We start from the raw sequence: 13,830 nt of genomic DNA, 5'->3' as shown, positions 1-13,830 counted from the left end.
TTCATTTCAATCCATTCTCGTTTGCTGGGAAAGGAATCGTGTATTCCGGTATAACTGATATCTGATAGGTTGAAATTTTAATTTTTATTCCTATTTCTAATATTTGATGCATTTTGCGCAGGCCCTTAGAGTCGAACGACAGGGAAATACTCAACTGTAGTTGATTTATTTTTATATTTTAATCTGACTTAAACCTTAGAAACTAGCCATACATACTACTAACTACTACATACATACATACGTGATCTGTGACCACGTGACAGGCAATACTTCTAACTTTTCCCGCAAAACACGATGGCGCCTAAAATCACGTCTGCCGGATTTTCCAGTTTTCCTACATTGTGTTTCGAGCTCATTTTTTTCGTGACCGGTCGCTGAAGTTTGATCTTTTTACTATTCCGTAATAGGAACTATCGTACGTATTGTGTCACGAAAAAGTAAGCGAGACGAACATTTCGTTTCACTTCGGGTGTTGCATCACCTCATGTTTTGAAAAGCGTTTCCGGCTTTGACTGTGCAATTACATTAGATTATTTGCCTCGATTGCATTATTATTTCGTCCCACTCACCAATTCGAGGTGACCGGTGTACTGTATTCTGACTTCACGTTTTATTTGCGATTCTGGCCAGATATCGCCGTCATTTTTGCAGCGTGATCATTAAGTTTGAAGAAGAAGAAGCTATTGCCATCATAAGACCTGTTCTTTTTAGCTAAACTTTTGCACCAGTTCAGCTTTTTTTTCTCTCTAGGAGGAAAGAAGAAGAAGAAAGAGGAATTAAAATTGCAAAAGTTCAGCCCAAAAGAATAGGCCTATGAGTAGAGTTTCAATGACCGCATCCAATCAAAAGAGAAGCAGTTTGCCACTTTCTCCTTCAGAGGCTCTCTCGGGATTCCGATCGGTATTGGGGTTTTCGAACGCAGGTCGTAGAGTCGACAGAGTGCCCCCGAGAAATAATCGGAGAAAAATGGCAGCGTTTATGAAGGCTGTACAGACCAAAACGAGCATGAATGGCATAACAAAATTATTCACGAATTTGTCTTTGACCTCAAGTGTTATTGAGTCTCCTAAACGTGCATTTCTTCGCAGGTTTGTTTTCCTGTCGAGTTGCGTCACTTATATTTTGTGACATTTCGTACTATCTACCGGTGCTTCCTGATTCACAATACACATTTATAATTTTTTCTTGGTTTAGAGATATTAAAAGAAATATTAAAAATGCTTTCACTGTCTAATGTAAATATTTAATTTTTTATATATAAAAACTTTATTGAGTGATTTTTTTATCATTTCACATATATAAAATGAGATTAAGGTTATATCACAATATGTTAGGTTATATCATATCATATCTGATACTAAATATGAATTTGTTGACAATAAATGAAATTTTTATGTCACAAATAAAACTGATACAAATAGACGTGTTTGATGTAAAGTTATGCTTTAACTGTTCGGAGCTGATAGTCTATTGAATCCATTCAATATTTTTTTGTATTTGCAAATTTGATTATTATTATTAAAATAAATTTATATTTTCATTTTTCTTGTACGAGTTATGTCATTTTGATTTCTTGTAATTAATACCTTTTCACATAAATGAATTCACATAAATGAATTTTACACAAATCCAACTTCAACAATTATATCACAATTATATTAAATTTTGACATCCGGAAGATATTAAAAAATAGTTAGAATGAAGGTTGAAGGTTTTAGATTTTTTATCTTTTAATTTTGTGTTTTCTTCACAAATGCAGCACACCTACTTTGCACTGTGCATTTATACATCTTACATCAGAACGCCGTGATTTGATGGAATTTTTTGATGATCCAAAAAATTGGGGAAAGAGTGAGATACGAGTTGGTCGATCTTGGAAAAAGGATGAATTGAGATTGAAAAGCAATTCAGATCTCCACAAATTATGGTGATGACTTGCATATCCTGAGTTTGTTGAATTTTAGATACTAGTGACTTACAGATTTATATGTTTAAACTTGTAGGTTTGTCTTATTGAAGGAACGTAATATGCTTATGACTATGGAAGAAGCTTGCAAGAGTGCAAACGAGATTTTTCCAAATCCTGAACGTTTGGACAAAGTTCAAGACAGCATGAGTAATTTAGAGTCGATCGTTCGCGAAAGAAACAGAGCATATCATTTGCTCGAGACAGGGGAGACAGGAGAGCGTCCTGGAAAATTTGTTTATAATTGCTTAGGTATAAGATCTATACCATTTATGTATAATAATTTTCTATGTGTATACTTAAAGAAAAAATGTTTAGTAAAAATTACAATAGAAATTACATAGACAAAGAAAATAATATTAGCTCTATTATCTCTTTGTAGGTATAAGATTTTATTATCAAATGGGTCAGTATCCTGTTCCAAAGTTTATAAATACGAGATGGTATAAGACACATTTGTTTGGCTACAGTGGATATGCAACTCACAAGTTTCTACGCTTGTATAGAGAACAATTATGGAATAAGAAACGCAAATTAAGAACGTATGTAGAAATAATCTTTGCTATTTGCTTAATATACATGCGAAATTTCTCAATCAATTTATTTCTATTAAAAAAAACTTTCAGACGTAACAAAAATCGTGTTGCAATGTTAATCAGAAAATTCCCGAATCTGGATCTGGAAGCTGTAAAAGAACAGTTTCCAGATGTTGACATAGAAAAGGTAAAAACATCCAAAAGAGCAAGAGGCCATATTGTACCTGTGTAGGTGCAATTTTTGTTAATGCAAATTATTAAATGTTTGTTAATATATTTGTGAGATACTCGATCGCTAATACAGTATATAAATATATAAGTTTATATATGTAGTATTTTTTTTAATCATGTCTTATGATTTACATTTCAAAACATTTTAAATTAATTATATACAATAATCACATAACTAGTTTGTATGTGATGTAAAACAAACAAAATATAAATAGTTTAATCAAATTTTCTTTATATATTTTTATTAATTTTCTATTCATCATAAATTATATATAAATCTAAAAATAATATTTTATCTAATAAAACTGTTATAGTGAATTATAGTGAATTATATAACTACAATAATAAAAATTATATTATCGGAAACTTTAGAATCTCTTAAATAGTGCATGAAATATCTACTCTATAGAAAGAATTAAGAATATGACACAAAAATAAAAGAATATAAAATATAAGATTAAAAAAAAATCTACTGTTATATTATTGAAACTTATATAAATTATGAATTTAAAAATGCTTCATTCTCTTTCTGAAAATATATTACATTTCCAAATGTAATGTAATGTAAAAAGATGACAACAAAATAAAAATTATTCAATGAAATTTCTCTTTATATACTTTTATTAATTTTCTATTTATCATAACTTGCATCATAACTTGGTTATGTACGGTGATACAGAATTTGTGTATGTGAAAGGTGTACGAATGTAATATTTAAAACATGCTGGCTGTAACTTGTAGAAAATTTAATTCCGCATACTTTTCACACAGCATTAACATATAAAACCAATTTCATCTTCGCGCAGTACTTATTTGTTTAATTTACATAAATCTGACATAGGAATCTCATGAACTTAATAACATTGACATTTATTACTTAACAGTGTATCACAATCACATACGAAGCTACATGAAATAATGTTGCATCACAAGTCAAATATTTATTCACAAAAATATTCGGAATACATCTGTTCATGTAGCTTTGGTAACATAAGATTATAACTTAAAATTATAACTAAAAAATCGTAACAAATATCTTATGCTCAACGATATTAATGTATATTATAGATAGTAGTATTATATCACAAATAAAATTTATTTTCATGTACAGCTTTTCTTATATATCATTTCTCTCTCATGTCATATTAAGTATATTTAACTCAATAATTTTTGAAGCATAAATTATTTATAATCAGTTTGATATAATCTTTGTGTATAACTTTAATTTGCTGTTTCATAAAATAATTATTAAAAAATTTTAATGTATGCATGATGCAACATAAGTTGATACAACCTATATTTGAATTAATTTAATAAACCTAACATTACATCATATTAAACTAAATTAATACATAATGCATATAATACAATTATACTCGCAATACTCGCATTGCACTTGTACATTTAAAAAATTAATAGATACGAATAAAATTTTACAGACTACATATCACTAAAATTTTACTTTAAGAAAATTTTACTACATATCACAAAGTGATACATAGAAAGTTTTGATACTAGAAGTAAAACTAATTTATAATTATAAATAGCAGTAGGAATGTTAAATTATGTATAAATTTCAAAAGCGATTTATAAAGTATTATTATTCTTTGTCAAAGCTGCTTTAAATGATTCTGAATTTTATATCATCTCAGATGAGAGATCTCTACTTTAATATCTACTTTAATATCAATCGTGCGTATTCAAATGCATACTGGTTCGTCTCTTCAAATATATGTGAATATATAGACATATAGTATCAATAATGTCTCACAGTTATCATTATATTACATTCTCTGCGTATTATTATAAATTAATAATAGCTTATTATGGTGACTTACGCTACAAGAAAGATAATGCACCATTTTGCGATTTCCCTAAATAGTTATCTATACGTTTGAGGCAACTTATATGCAAGGTAATGCTCAATCTCTCATCAACACCGCAATATAGCGAGAATATGCTGCGCATATATTTGTATCTTGAAATTAGAAATTTATATTATGCCATAAATTAGTCCAAATAAGGACATCTACGATTCTACTTATAAGCCACAAAATAACACCAATTGTTCTAGTTCCAAGTGACAGATATATGGCACTTAATTTTTGCAACAGAAGCAAAGATTTGTATTATGTTGTATAAGCGATTTATATCTCTTTGGTATACGATGTATTAGTGTTCGAATTTTTTCGAATTCATAGTTATCTAGATATTCGCGTGCGTTGTTACGAGAGTTCTGCTTTATGTTTTATTTTATGAGTCTCTTTTGTGGTAATATGATAAAATAATTTTTCAAATGACGGTGTATATATTGTCCATCGGTAAATTTCCATTTTCCATTTATTCTAAAGCTGGTGGCAGCAAGTACCGCCAAGCGTGTTCCAAATCTCTGCTGGCATCCGAGCAACGTCGCTGCAATTTATCCTCCGGTGGAAGTGTTGCCATAGGAAATTCACCCTTAAAAATTTAGAGATTATATTAGCACTTGTATTTAATATTACAATTACAAGGATTGGCCACGAGCGATTTTGACAAAACCCTACAAGAAAGAAATATATTATATATCTTTCTTGTAGAATTTTGACAAAATCGTTCATGGCTCAGTTATAAGTAATAATAATATATCTCTAATTATAATATGTTGCTTGCGTTATATTTTACCAAGTTTGCATCGGTCCACAATGTTTCCAAGACCTCTTTAAAAGCACAAAGCTCAGTATAATTTGTGAAGTATATAACCCAATCGCCGCTACTTTCATGTACCTCTCGACACGCGAATTCCTACAAATATATGATAATAAACTCTATTGGAAAATTTCAATTAGCGACAAAACATAGAATTAACTCTATGCATATATTCTATTTTTGACAAATATATATTTACCAGAATACACCATGATTGCTGTAACAACGGTACCCTAAACGTTGCTAGATCCTTAATGGAAGCGCACGAAAGCGTTTGGCCTCTCTGGGTACCAGGATGAATCTCTTTCATTGCCACTAGGTGTTTCGTGGTCGTGATAAGACTGCAAGGTAATGGCTCTTTTTTTTCCGTACTATCGAACAGACCTGATGCGCTTTGAACGAAGCTCTGTAACCACTCGGAAGCTACGTATTCGTCCGGAGCAGCAAATTGATATGACTTGTTGGGCTTTAACAATATTTCAAAGGTATGTGGTCGATGAGCATTGGGAATTCTCCTGCAGCCTTGGCATAAGCCGCCTTTTAACGGTATGGCACGTTTGGGAAGCCGCTGATTCGAATCCATGAACATATAAACTACTCCACCTTTCAGTACAAAATATCCGGCCTCCCAAGGATGTGTGGGTGCATTCGGATGCAAGTGTTGATAAGTATGTGGGCGAAACATCAGATCACCTTCTTTCATCGGTCCACATGGTGTACTAGGCGGTGACATGTGTTCGTCTTCCATATAAATAAGGCTATAATGTTCTATTTTCTCATCCTATAAAGATATATATATATATATATATATATATATAAAGAATAAAAGAATTAAAAATAGATTTTACAATATAACAGATATCGATATATAAAATGTCTACAATTGGAGAAATAATATGAAATAAAGAATATTACACTAATATTTCTTTTTAAAACTTTTTAGAACTTATAATCACTAAATAAAAATACAAAATATTTTACTGCGTTAAAATAAATTCTACTTTAATAGAATTTTTAATTTAATTATCAAGATAAAACAAATAAAATTTTTTTTAAATGTGACTTCTCGATTGATATATTTATTTCTAATCTATTTTGAGAGCTTATAAATTTTTTAAGAAACAAAACTACTTTATTATAATCTCTAAATATAATGTACGCACTGGATGCACAGCTGTGTCAGTGAGAATTGAATTCCTTAGAATGTGCATATCTTCGTAATTCAATTCTTTTACAGCAGGAAGCCTCGGTTTCGTCGGCGATCGTCTCATAGCCATCTCTAAGTGGCTGATTAATTCTGAGGTAGTTTGTGAACTGCCGGTGGAGAATAGATATTGCATTTCACAATCGGCGTTGGAAATTAAAATACTTTGTGCATTTGGACCGATCTGTAAAAGACAAACATTTATTATATTTTAGCGAAGTATATAGTACATCAGATAAATAAATAAATAAGATGTACATAAAAAAATAAGTTACAAAAAATATAAGTATAATTATTTAAATATTTCTTACCATAATAACATCTAGCTCATTATAAGGAATAACGAATTGATTACTATAAGAATGGTCCATTTTTGAGCTAGTTAAGTATAGCGTCTTGTCCGTCAATAACGCGATCATCGGCTTACTTTCGCCGTTCGTCATGTACGAACTTCGCACTTTGTATACTTTATATAGTTCCTCTGTTTTATCACGATAAATATGTCTCTTGAAAAGTTCACGCAACTTTAGGCTTACTTTCTCACCGCTGAATTCCTGTTTCTCGGCAGCCACGTTCTCTTGGATTTCTCTATCAAGATTATCATTAAAATCTTTGAAAGAATCATAACTCATCTTAATTCCTTTGATATATAAAGTATTCGCCTTTGGCGGTTTCTTGTTTTTCTTAATTTCGAATTTTCTCTCAGTAATCGATTTCAGAAATCTGCTCAGTAATGACGTCTTTGACGGTGCCTGGCGCAAAGACGGCGCCAAGAGTTTACTACTACTCTCGCCCGTTAGTATCGCCGTCATATTGCGCTTCTTCGACGGTGAGACTAAGTGTCGACTATTCCTGCGTTCCTCCAGCTCGGAGGATGTTGTTACACTATCCGCATCCGACCAATCATTCGAATTCGCATATTTCTTCGGAGTCAATGATTGCGGCATTTCCAGCTTGGATGGTGGATCTTCAACAATGTTACCGCATGCCTTTTCGACGATATAGGCTTCCTGGGCCTCATTCTCTCCCAATTCTATTTCCATCTTAGGCCTCAAACTCTTGCCCGGATCCTCTTGACCTTCTGGTGCCCCGCGCTCTAATAATGATAAATTACAGTTGCACCTACAATTGCGTTGACATGGCATATCAATGCACAATTTTGACAATTCCTGCTTATCAGTTCCATCACCGTCAAACGCACTCGATGATGATGATGAGAAACAGTCCGAATAGTAATCCGAGTGCACGTTCCTGCCAGCATTTTCATTCTTCTGAATGTACGGCGAATCTCCATGTGCGCACCAACTGTATCTGCCTTTCTGAGCGTCCCTCTTTAAAACGGAACTAGGTAGCAAGAAACTCATGGAGAAATCGGCAAAATTTTCGTCATCTTCCAGTTTCATCGTTTTCAATATGTCTTCGTGAAAGCTGACTCGTTTCTTGCTTTCGCCTCGCTTTTTTTTACGCTGCCTACGTTGTACTATGCCCTCTGAACTGGAGGAAGATAGAATGCTGGCATCGGTCATATTGATTGTATTCAGGATCCCGTAAGGTGCATCCATATTGTCACAGTCAGAAATTGTCATACTCAGCTCTAATAGATTTGTATCATTATTGATTAAATAAGAATTACGAGGATCTATATTTTTTTTAAAGCTATAAGCAGGACTTTCACTGTAATAAGTGCTTCTCTTATTAAAGTCCTTTACACCATTATCAATTTTGTTTGTTTTATCCAATTTGGTTTCATCCAGACTCTTACTATAGAAATCGTAGTCTTTAAGAGTCTCTAAACTGGAGCAATTCATTTCATTGTCATCCATTTTTCGCGTTACGTTCTGGTTAACTATATCATTTTTTGTCATCATAACAGTCTGAAATTTAGTAATCGCCGGTGATTGCGTTGGCGTTTTTCCATCCTCACTCGAATCACTAGATCCAAAATTCTTATTGTCCTCCATGCGATTGTTGATAATCGTTTTATACCTATTATTTCGGTATTTAGGAATATCATCCATTGAATAATCCTCCTGTTAAAGTTGACATTCTGATGTATTATTCGAAGAACATGGAGATTTTTTGTACCATATATTTTTTGATCAAATCTACATCTTACCTCTTTGTAACTGCTTCCATCAGTTTCATTTGCAATGTCCATGTCACTATCAAACGCGACACCACTGTCTCCCGGAGAAGCTAGGCTCGACGAAACGCTAGAAGACCTTAGATGCAATGATAAGACTGTTCCCGATGGATTTACACTCATAGGCCTTTGTGGCATGTAGTTGCAGATATCCAAATATGTCACATCCTATACAATTTTTATATAACACAATATTTATTACACAGTATATCACAACATTATAGACTGCACATTAATCTAAATTCCGATAATTTTATATAGATATCCTTTTTTTTAGTAACATGTTTGCAGAAATTTTCCATGAATAAGCAAACTGAGCGATATATAGTCCATACGAAATAAAGTATGTACTCGCAAATAAAATGATAATCTCTTGCCCCTTGCAGCTTTATATATAACAATCTATCAAACTGCATATACATGATTTTTGTTATATGATTGATGTTATTCATTAGTATGATAAGTGTAACCAGGGGGTGATATTGGTATCTGCTTAAGGATAAATAGAATAAAAATTACACGGTGTATTGAACGTTGAACAGAGAAGAAGAAAGTTGATTCGGTTCTGCATAAAAGTATTATTGCTTGCTAAATACTTCGTAAACTATTTATAATTTATTATTTATTATATCGAGTTAACATACTAATTGCAATGTAAAGGACACGTTTTCCAGACCAGCAAGAAGATTAATCAATTGATTGGTCTTATCAGCATCTCTCACGAGTGCATGTGGAAAGTACTGTTTTTTCAACGTCTTCGTGTCTCGCAATAAACAAGCCAGATAACTCTCAAAACTGCCTTCGCTTAGAGTGTGATAAAGCCATGCTCGACCTGTGTAATATGAACAATTCAAGAATATTAATAAAGAAAATATTAAAATATATTTACGTTTAGATGTATTTTTATACATAAATGTGCACTTTCAAATAAAGATGCTTAAAGTCCCACAATTTACAGAAATTTTTCTAAGATAATTTAATAAAATATAATTATATATTTTGCTTATATAATGCAAAGATACACGATTTAATAGCAAAAGTACAAATGGTTATTTTTAATCTGTTCAACATTATGATAAGATATTGATTAAGATAATGTTATTGAGCTATATAGTTATATATATATGTCTATTCAGGTATATTTTAATCTGAGAGTTGAAGAATAGAAAGTGCAAATATAAAGCTATTGTTCAATACATTATTCCTGTGACAAGATTTCAAAGCATACCTTTTCCTATAGAAGTTAGTACACTCTGGAGTGCATGTATGACCACGACTGTGTCCTGGTGACTAAGCTCTCTAGCAGTACCCCAATATCCATGTCGCTCTACACGTAATCCATGGCGTAATGCACGATCCAGCCAATAAACCAACCAGGAATCGCCATCCAAGACCACAGTACCATAGAGACTTTGGGCATAAACCTACGAGACATATTACTTTCTATTAATACAGAAATGTGTGCAACAAAATAAATCAAAGCACAAAGTAACATAATGAATCTCAATGTTTTCAATATACAATGAAATTTAGAAATACAAGATCTTGTTCTTTTCTAGAATTAGTTTACATTGTATGCATCTAAAATAAAGATAGAAGTTTTAATGCAGTTCAGAATGCAACGATAAAAAACAAGCCTATAGAGTCTCATCTTATAAAGCAAATTTTTGACAGTGAAAAGCAAAGAGTTATTTACACGCAGTGCGAAATACACTTTTACATCATGCTTTTATTTTCGAACGAGCACATCCATTTTCAGCCAACATCATTCGCCTCACTTTTACTATCACAGTCCAGAAGTGATCCAAAACTGTAGTGTCAATTTTAGATTGTTCTTTTTAGTGGCGTTTTACACGGAGAAGAATAAAATAAGTACGCGATCAATAATGGAGTGAAAAGGACACATGACAAAAGAAAGTTCAGTAAAAAGGACAGAGCTTTTATCAGCTGTTTCGCACACAACGCACATCCGCGCGGGGCTGTCAATGAAATGTCAGTGCAGCCCATTGATTTCAGTGAAAGTGACTCACTTCTCGGTAACGTCGTGGTCTCGTCGTTACAAACAGAAAAACGTAACCAACGAGGCTTGTCGCGCGTTTCTTTATCAGAGAAAAATTTTGCGTTTAAAGATACAACGGTGCAACGTTGGAAGATCAAGGAGTGCTCACTCGTTGCGATCGAGCACTTTGTCTTCTCTCCATCTGCGAGCGTTCGATTTGGAGCCGCTGCGTCGCGATTAACTCACGAGCAGGTCGCGACGTCACAACGACACGCATATACATCTCCTGAACAATACATATATGTATACATACATATATGTATTCGAAACAACTTTTCAAGGAGCGCGTGTCGCCCTTTTTTGTTTTTTTTCTATTTCTTTTTCTAGAAAGATAATTTTGTAATGATATGGGAATATGACATACATCTTCTGAGCATATGTGGCTACTTCGACTTTTTTTCCCTTTTCACGCAATGTATGAGAAACGTATCAAAACAAAATTAATTTCATCTCCGTTTTGATCACTTAAGTAGCCTAGAGTTTTTATTCACGATCTCTTTTTTTTTCATGGATCATTGAGTAGCTTTCAACAGATTCTCCGAACAATTTTTTATCTCGTTTTTGTTTCGCACTTTCTAAAATAACACAAAAATCTATTCATTCCATGCTTCTAAATAAATTTTTAATCAAATCAGAGTAGAACTGAATAGGCCCCGAAACATCTCAGATCATAGATGCTGTTGAATGTTATAGAAATAATAAGAATAATTGCGGTCTGCGTGCCTTATTTCGGGCTATCCGTCACGACTAAATGATTCATAAGAAAGCCTGTGTAAAAACATCACGTGCGACAAGCAGTTATAGCGATACATGCAAAGAACATTGAACAAAACTGGCGTTTTGCAGATCGCTCCTATTTCGTTCACTACCTGATTTCGAAATCTTGATTTCCAATTCCAGATTAACTTTAATTTTGATTTAATTCACTCATTATCTTTTTCTAAAACTTTTTAAAATTAGAAGAAGATAAGTAAATTAAATAGCTGAGATTAAATTAATCTATATTGATAAAAAATAAAGAGAATCATTTCTGCCAATTCATTAACAATACCTTGATTTAATCTTTATTTTGTTTTATTCTTAGAAGATAAAAATTAGACAAGTTAAACAGAGATTAAAGTTAACTCTCAGTACATACGATTGGGTTATTCGTATCGTAATTAAATTTCTTTTTTTTTAAATATTAGAAATACCTGGCTAAATAATAATCTTTATTCTTTTCTGTTTTTAAATACACAATTTTACAAATACTTTCTAAAGATGTCAAAGTATATGTAAGAATTATTTGATAATTTTTGTATACTTGTGTTGAAAATTAATTTGGAACACGAATGTCTCATCTGTATAATAAAAGATCGGAAAATCATTATGTATACTAATACATACGATTGGGTCATTTGTATCATACATTTCTTTTCTTCAAAAAACTATGTATATCAATTAATGAGTTATAACAGTTAGTTTATATACAATTTTTTTAAATACACAGTCTTATAAATACTTTCTAAAGATGTTGAAGTATATGTAAAAGTCATTTAATACTTTTTGTATACTTGTGAAAGTGTTGAAAATTAACTTGAAACATAAATGACCCATGAAAGACCGGAAAATTATTGTATATATCAAGAGTTAAATACATTGACAGAAATTGACATCTGGGTATTAATCATAAAATTTTTCTTTCTAAGATGAAAAGTAAAAAGTGAAAAATTTCTTCATTAATTTCAATGATAAAAATTTTCACTTTTCACTTTCCTAGGGATAAAGTTTCATGATTGATACCCTGAAAATACATTCGAAAATTGCAAACCGATGTAATTAAACATCAACAAATCTGATCTTGTGCCATAAAATAATCTCCACGTTTATCCTCCTGGCGATGGACAATTGGCACTAGATCAAGATTGACAGACCGATGCAACGTCGCCGAGTAGAATAGACTTTGATGCCATAGTCACGCGAAAATATTTTCTATAGCTGTCCTACGACCACGAGACTGACGAGACCACAATTGACATAATAAGACACACTTCTCTATAAGCATCCGAGATCGAACTCGCCGAGATTAAATACAACAATAATCCCGGATTTCTTTGCTATTTTTCTCCACGTAATGTTCAAGGCATACGACTATCGTTAATTACTATCAGTTCGATCAGTGCGCTCTTAGGTGCAGGAAGTACCCATGCTTTCAAGAGAAGAGGGGAAAGGCATGTAAGGCATGTAAGGAGCTGTACAAATCATTGCACAATTCACGCAGCTTGTGACATCGCATGCGGCAACAATAGTAGCAAGTATACACATATAGAAAGGCGGCCTTGGCTGTCCGAATGTTCGACGACGATCAGTCGCTCACCAGTTTGACTGCTTTTGTGAGTTCCTGTAGGATTCGGCCCTTGGAGAGGACCTTGTCGGTGCAGAGGTCCATGTCTTCGCGGCCTGACGACGGCATCTCGTCGTCACGCGCACTTACATGATCCACGTTGCACCAACGTAAAAACGGTTGATACGTGCCACGTATAACGGTGTCGAGAGTACGACGGAGCAAGCCGGGCCAAGCGGCGGCACCCACGACGCGGATGCTGATATCGCACGGCTGACAAGTCGCGCTGCTATCGTCGACGCGGACGGCCTCGTCGTGGAACGTGCTCATTGATTTTAGCGGAGCGCAAGTCACCCGCGATTTTCAAGCTGCGACTGACTTGGACTGACTGCACGACAGGATGTTCCCGGCGTCTTTATGTCGACGTTCTTCCTCTGCCTCCTCCGCGAATGTCTCCAGTTCAGTCTCTATCTTTTAAGATAAACAGTGGAAATATTCTCCTTTCATCCCTGCTTTTCTTGTTTTCTTTTCTATTTTCGAATACAGAATTTCAAGAATTACCATGTCAAAGGAATATAAGCCCTGAAAAATTAAAGAAGATTATAATATAATATAATTCTTTCTATGTCATATTCATAAGATTATTTGGATTTGCAATTTCTTATATTTTATTGATGTGTGAT

General features: G+C 33.1%; 2 protein-coding genes across 2 annotated transcripts; one reads left to right on the top strand and one right to left on the bottom strand.

The window, feature by feature from the left end:
* The first annotated feature begins 966 nt into the window (after window positions 1–966).
* LOC105620041 (39S ribosomal protein L47, mitochondrial) lies at window positions 967–2,734 on the top strand. Its single transcript, XM_012201551.1, has 5 exons — window positions 967–1,088; window positions 1,760–1,927; window positions 2,004–2,218; window positions 2,349–2,508; window positions 2,593–2,734. The coding sequence occupies exons 1-5, from the start codon at window positions 967–969 to the stop codon at window positions 2,732–2,734; spliced, it is 807 nt and encodes a 268-aa protein (XP_012056941.1).
* A 2,339-nt stretch (window positions 2,735–5,073) lies between these two features.
* On the bottom strand, window positions 5,074–13,477 carry LOC105620040 (pleckstrin homology domain-containing family M member 2). Its single transcript, XM_012201550.1, has 9 exons — window positions 13,181–13,477; window positions 9,994–10,189; window positions 9,410–9,597; window positions 8,739–8,933; window positions 6,934–8,652; window positions 6,582–6,806; window positions 5,618–6,199; window positions 5,395–5,514; window positions 5,074–5,190 (listed from the first exon to the last, which is right to left on the bottom strand). The coding sequence occupies exons 1-9, from the start codon at window positions 13,475–13,477 to the stop codon at window positions 5,074–5,076; spliced, it is 3,639 nt and encodes a 1,212-aa protein (XP_012056940.1).
* Window positions 13,478–13,830: the final 353 nt, after the last annotated feature.

Source organism: Atta cephalotes (assembly GCF_000143395.1).
Source record: "Atta cephalotes unplaced genomic scaffold scaffold00024, whole genome shotgun sequence".
Lineage (NCBI taxonomy): Eukaryota > Metazoa > Arthropoda > Insecta > Hymenoptera > Formicidae > Atta > Atta cephalotes.
This window is presented reverse-complemented; position numbering and strand designations above follow the sequence as displayed.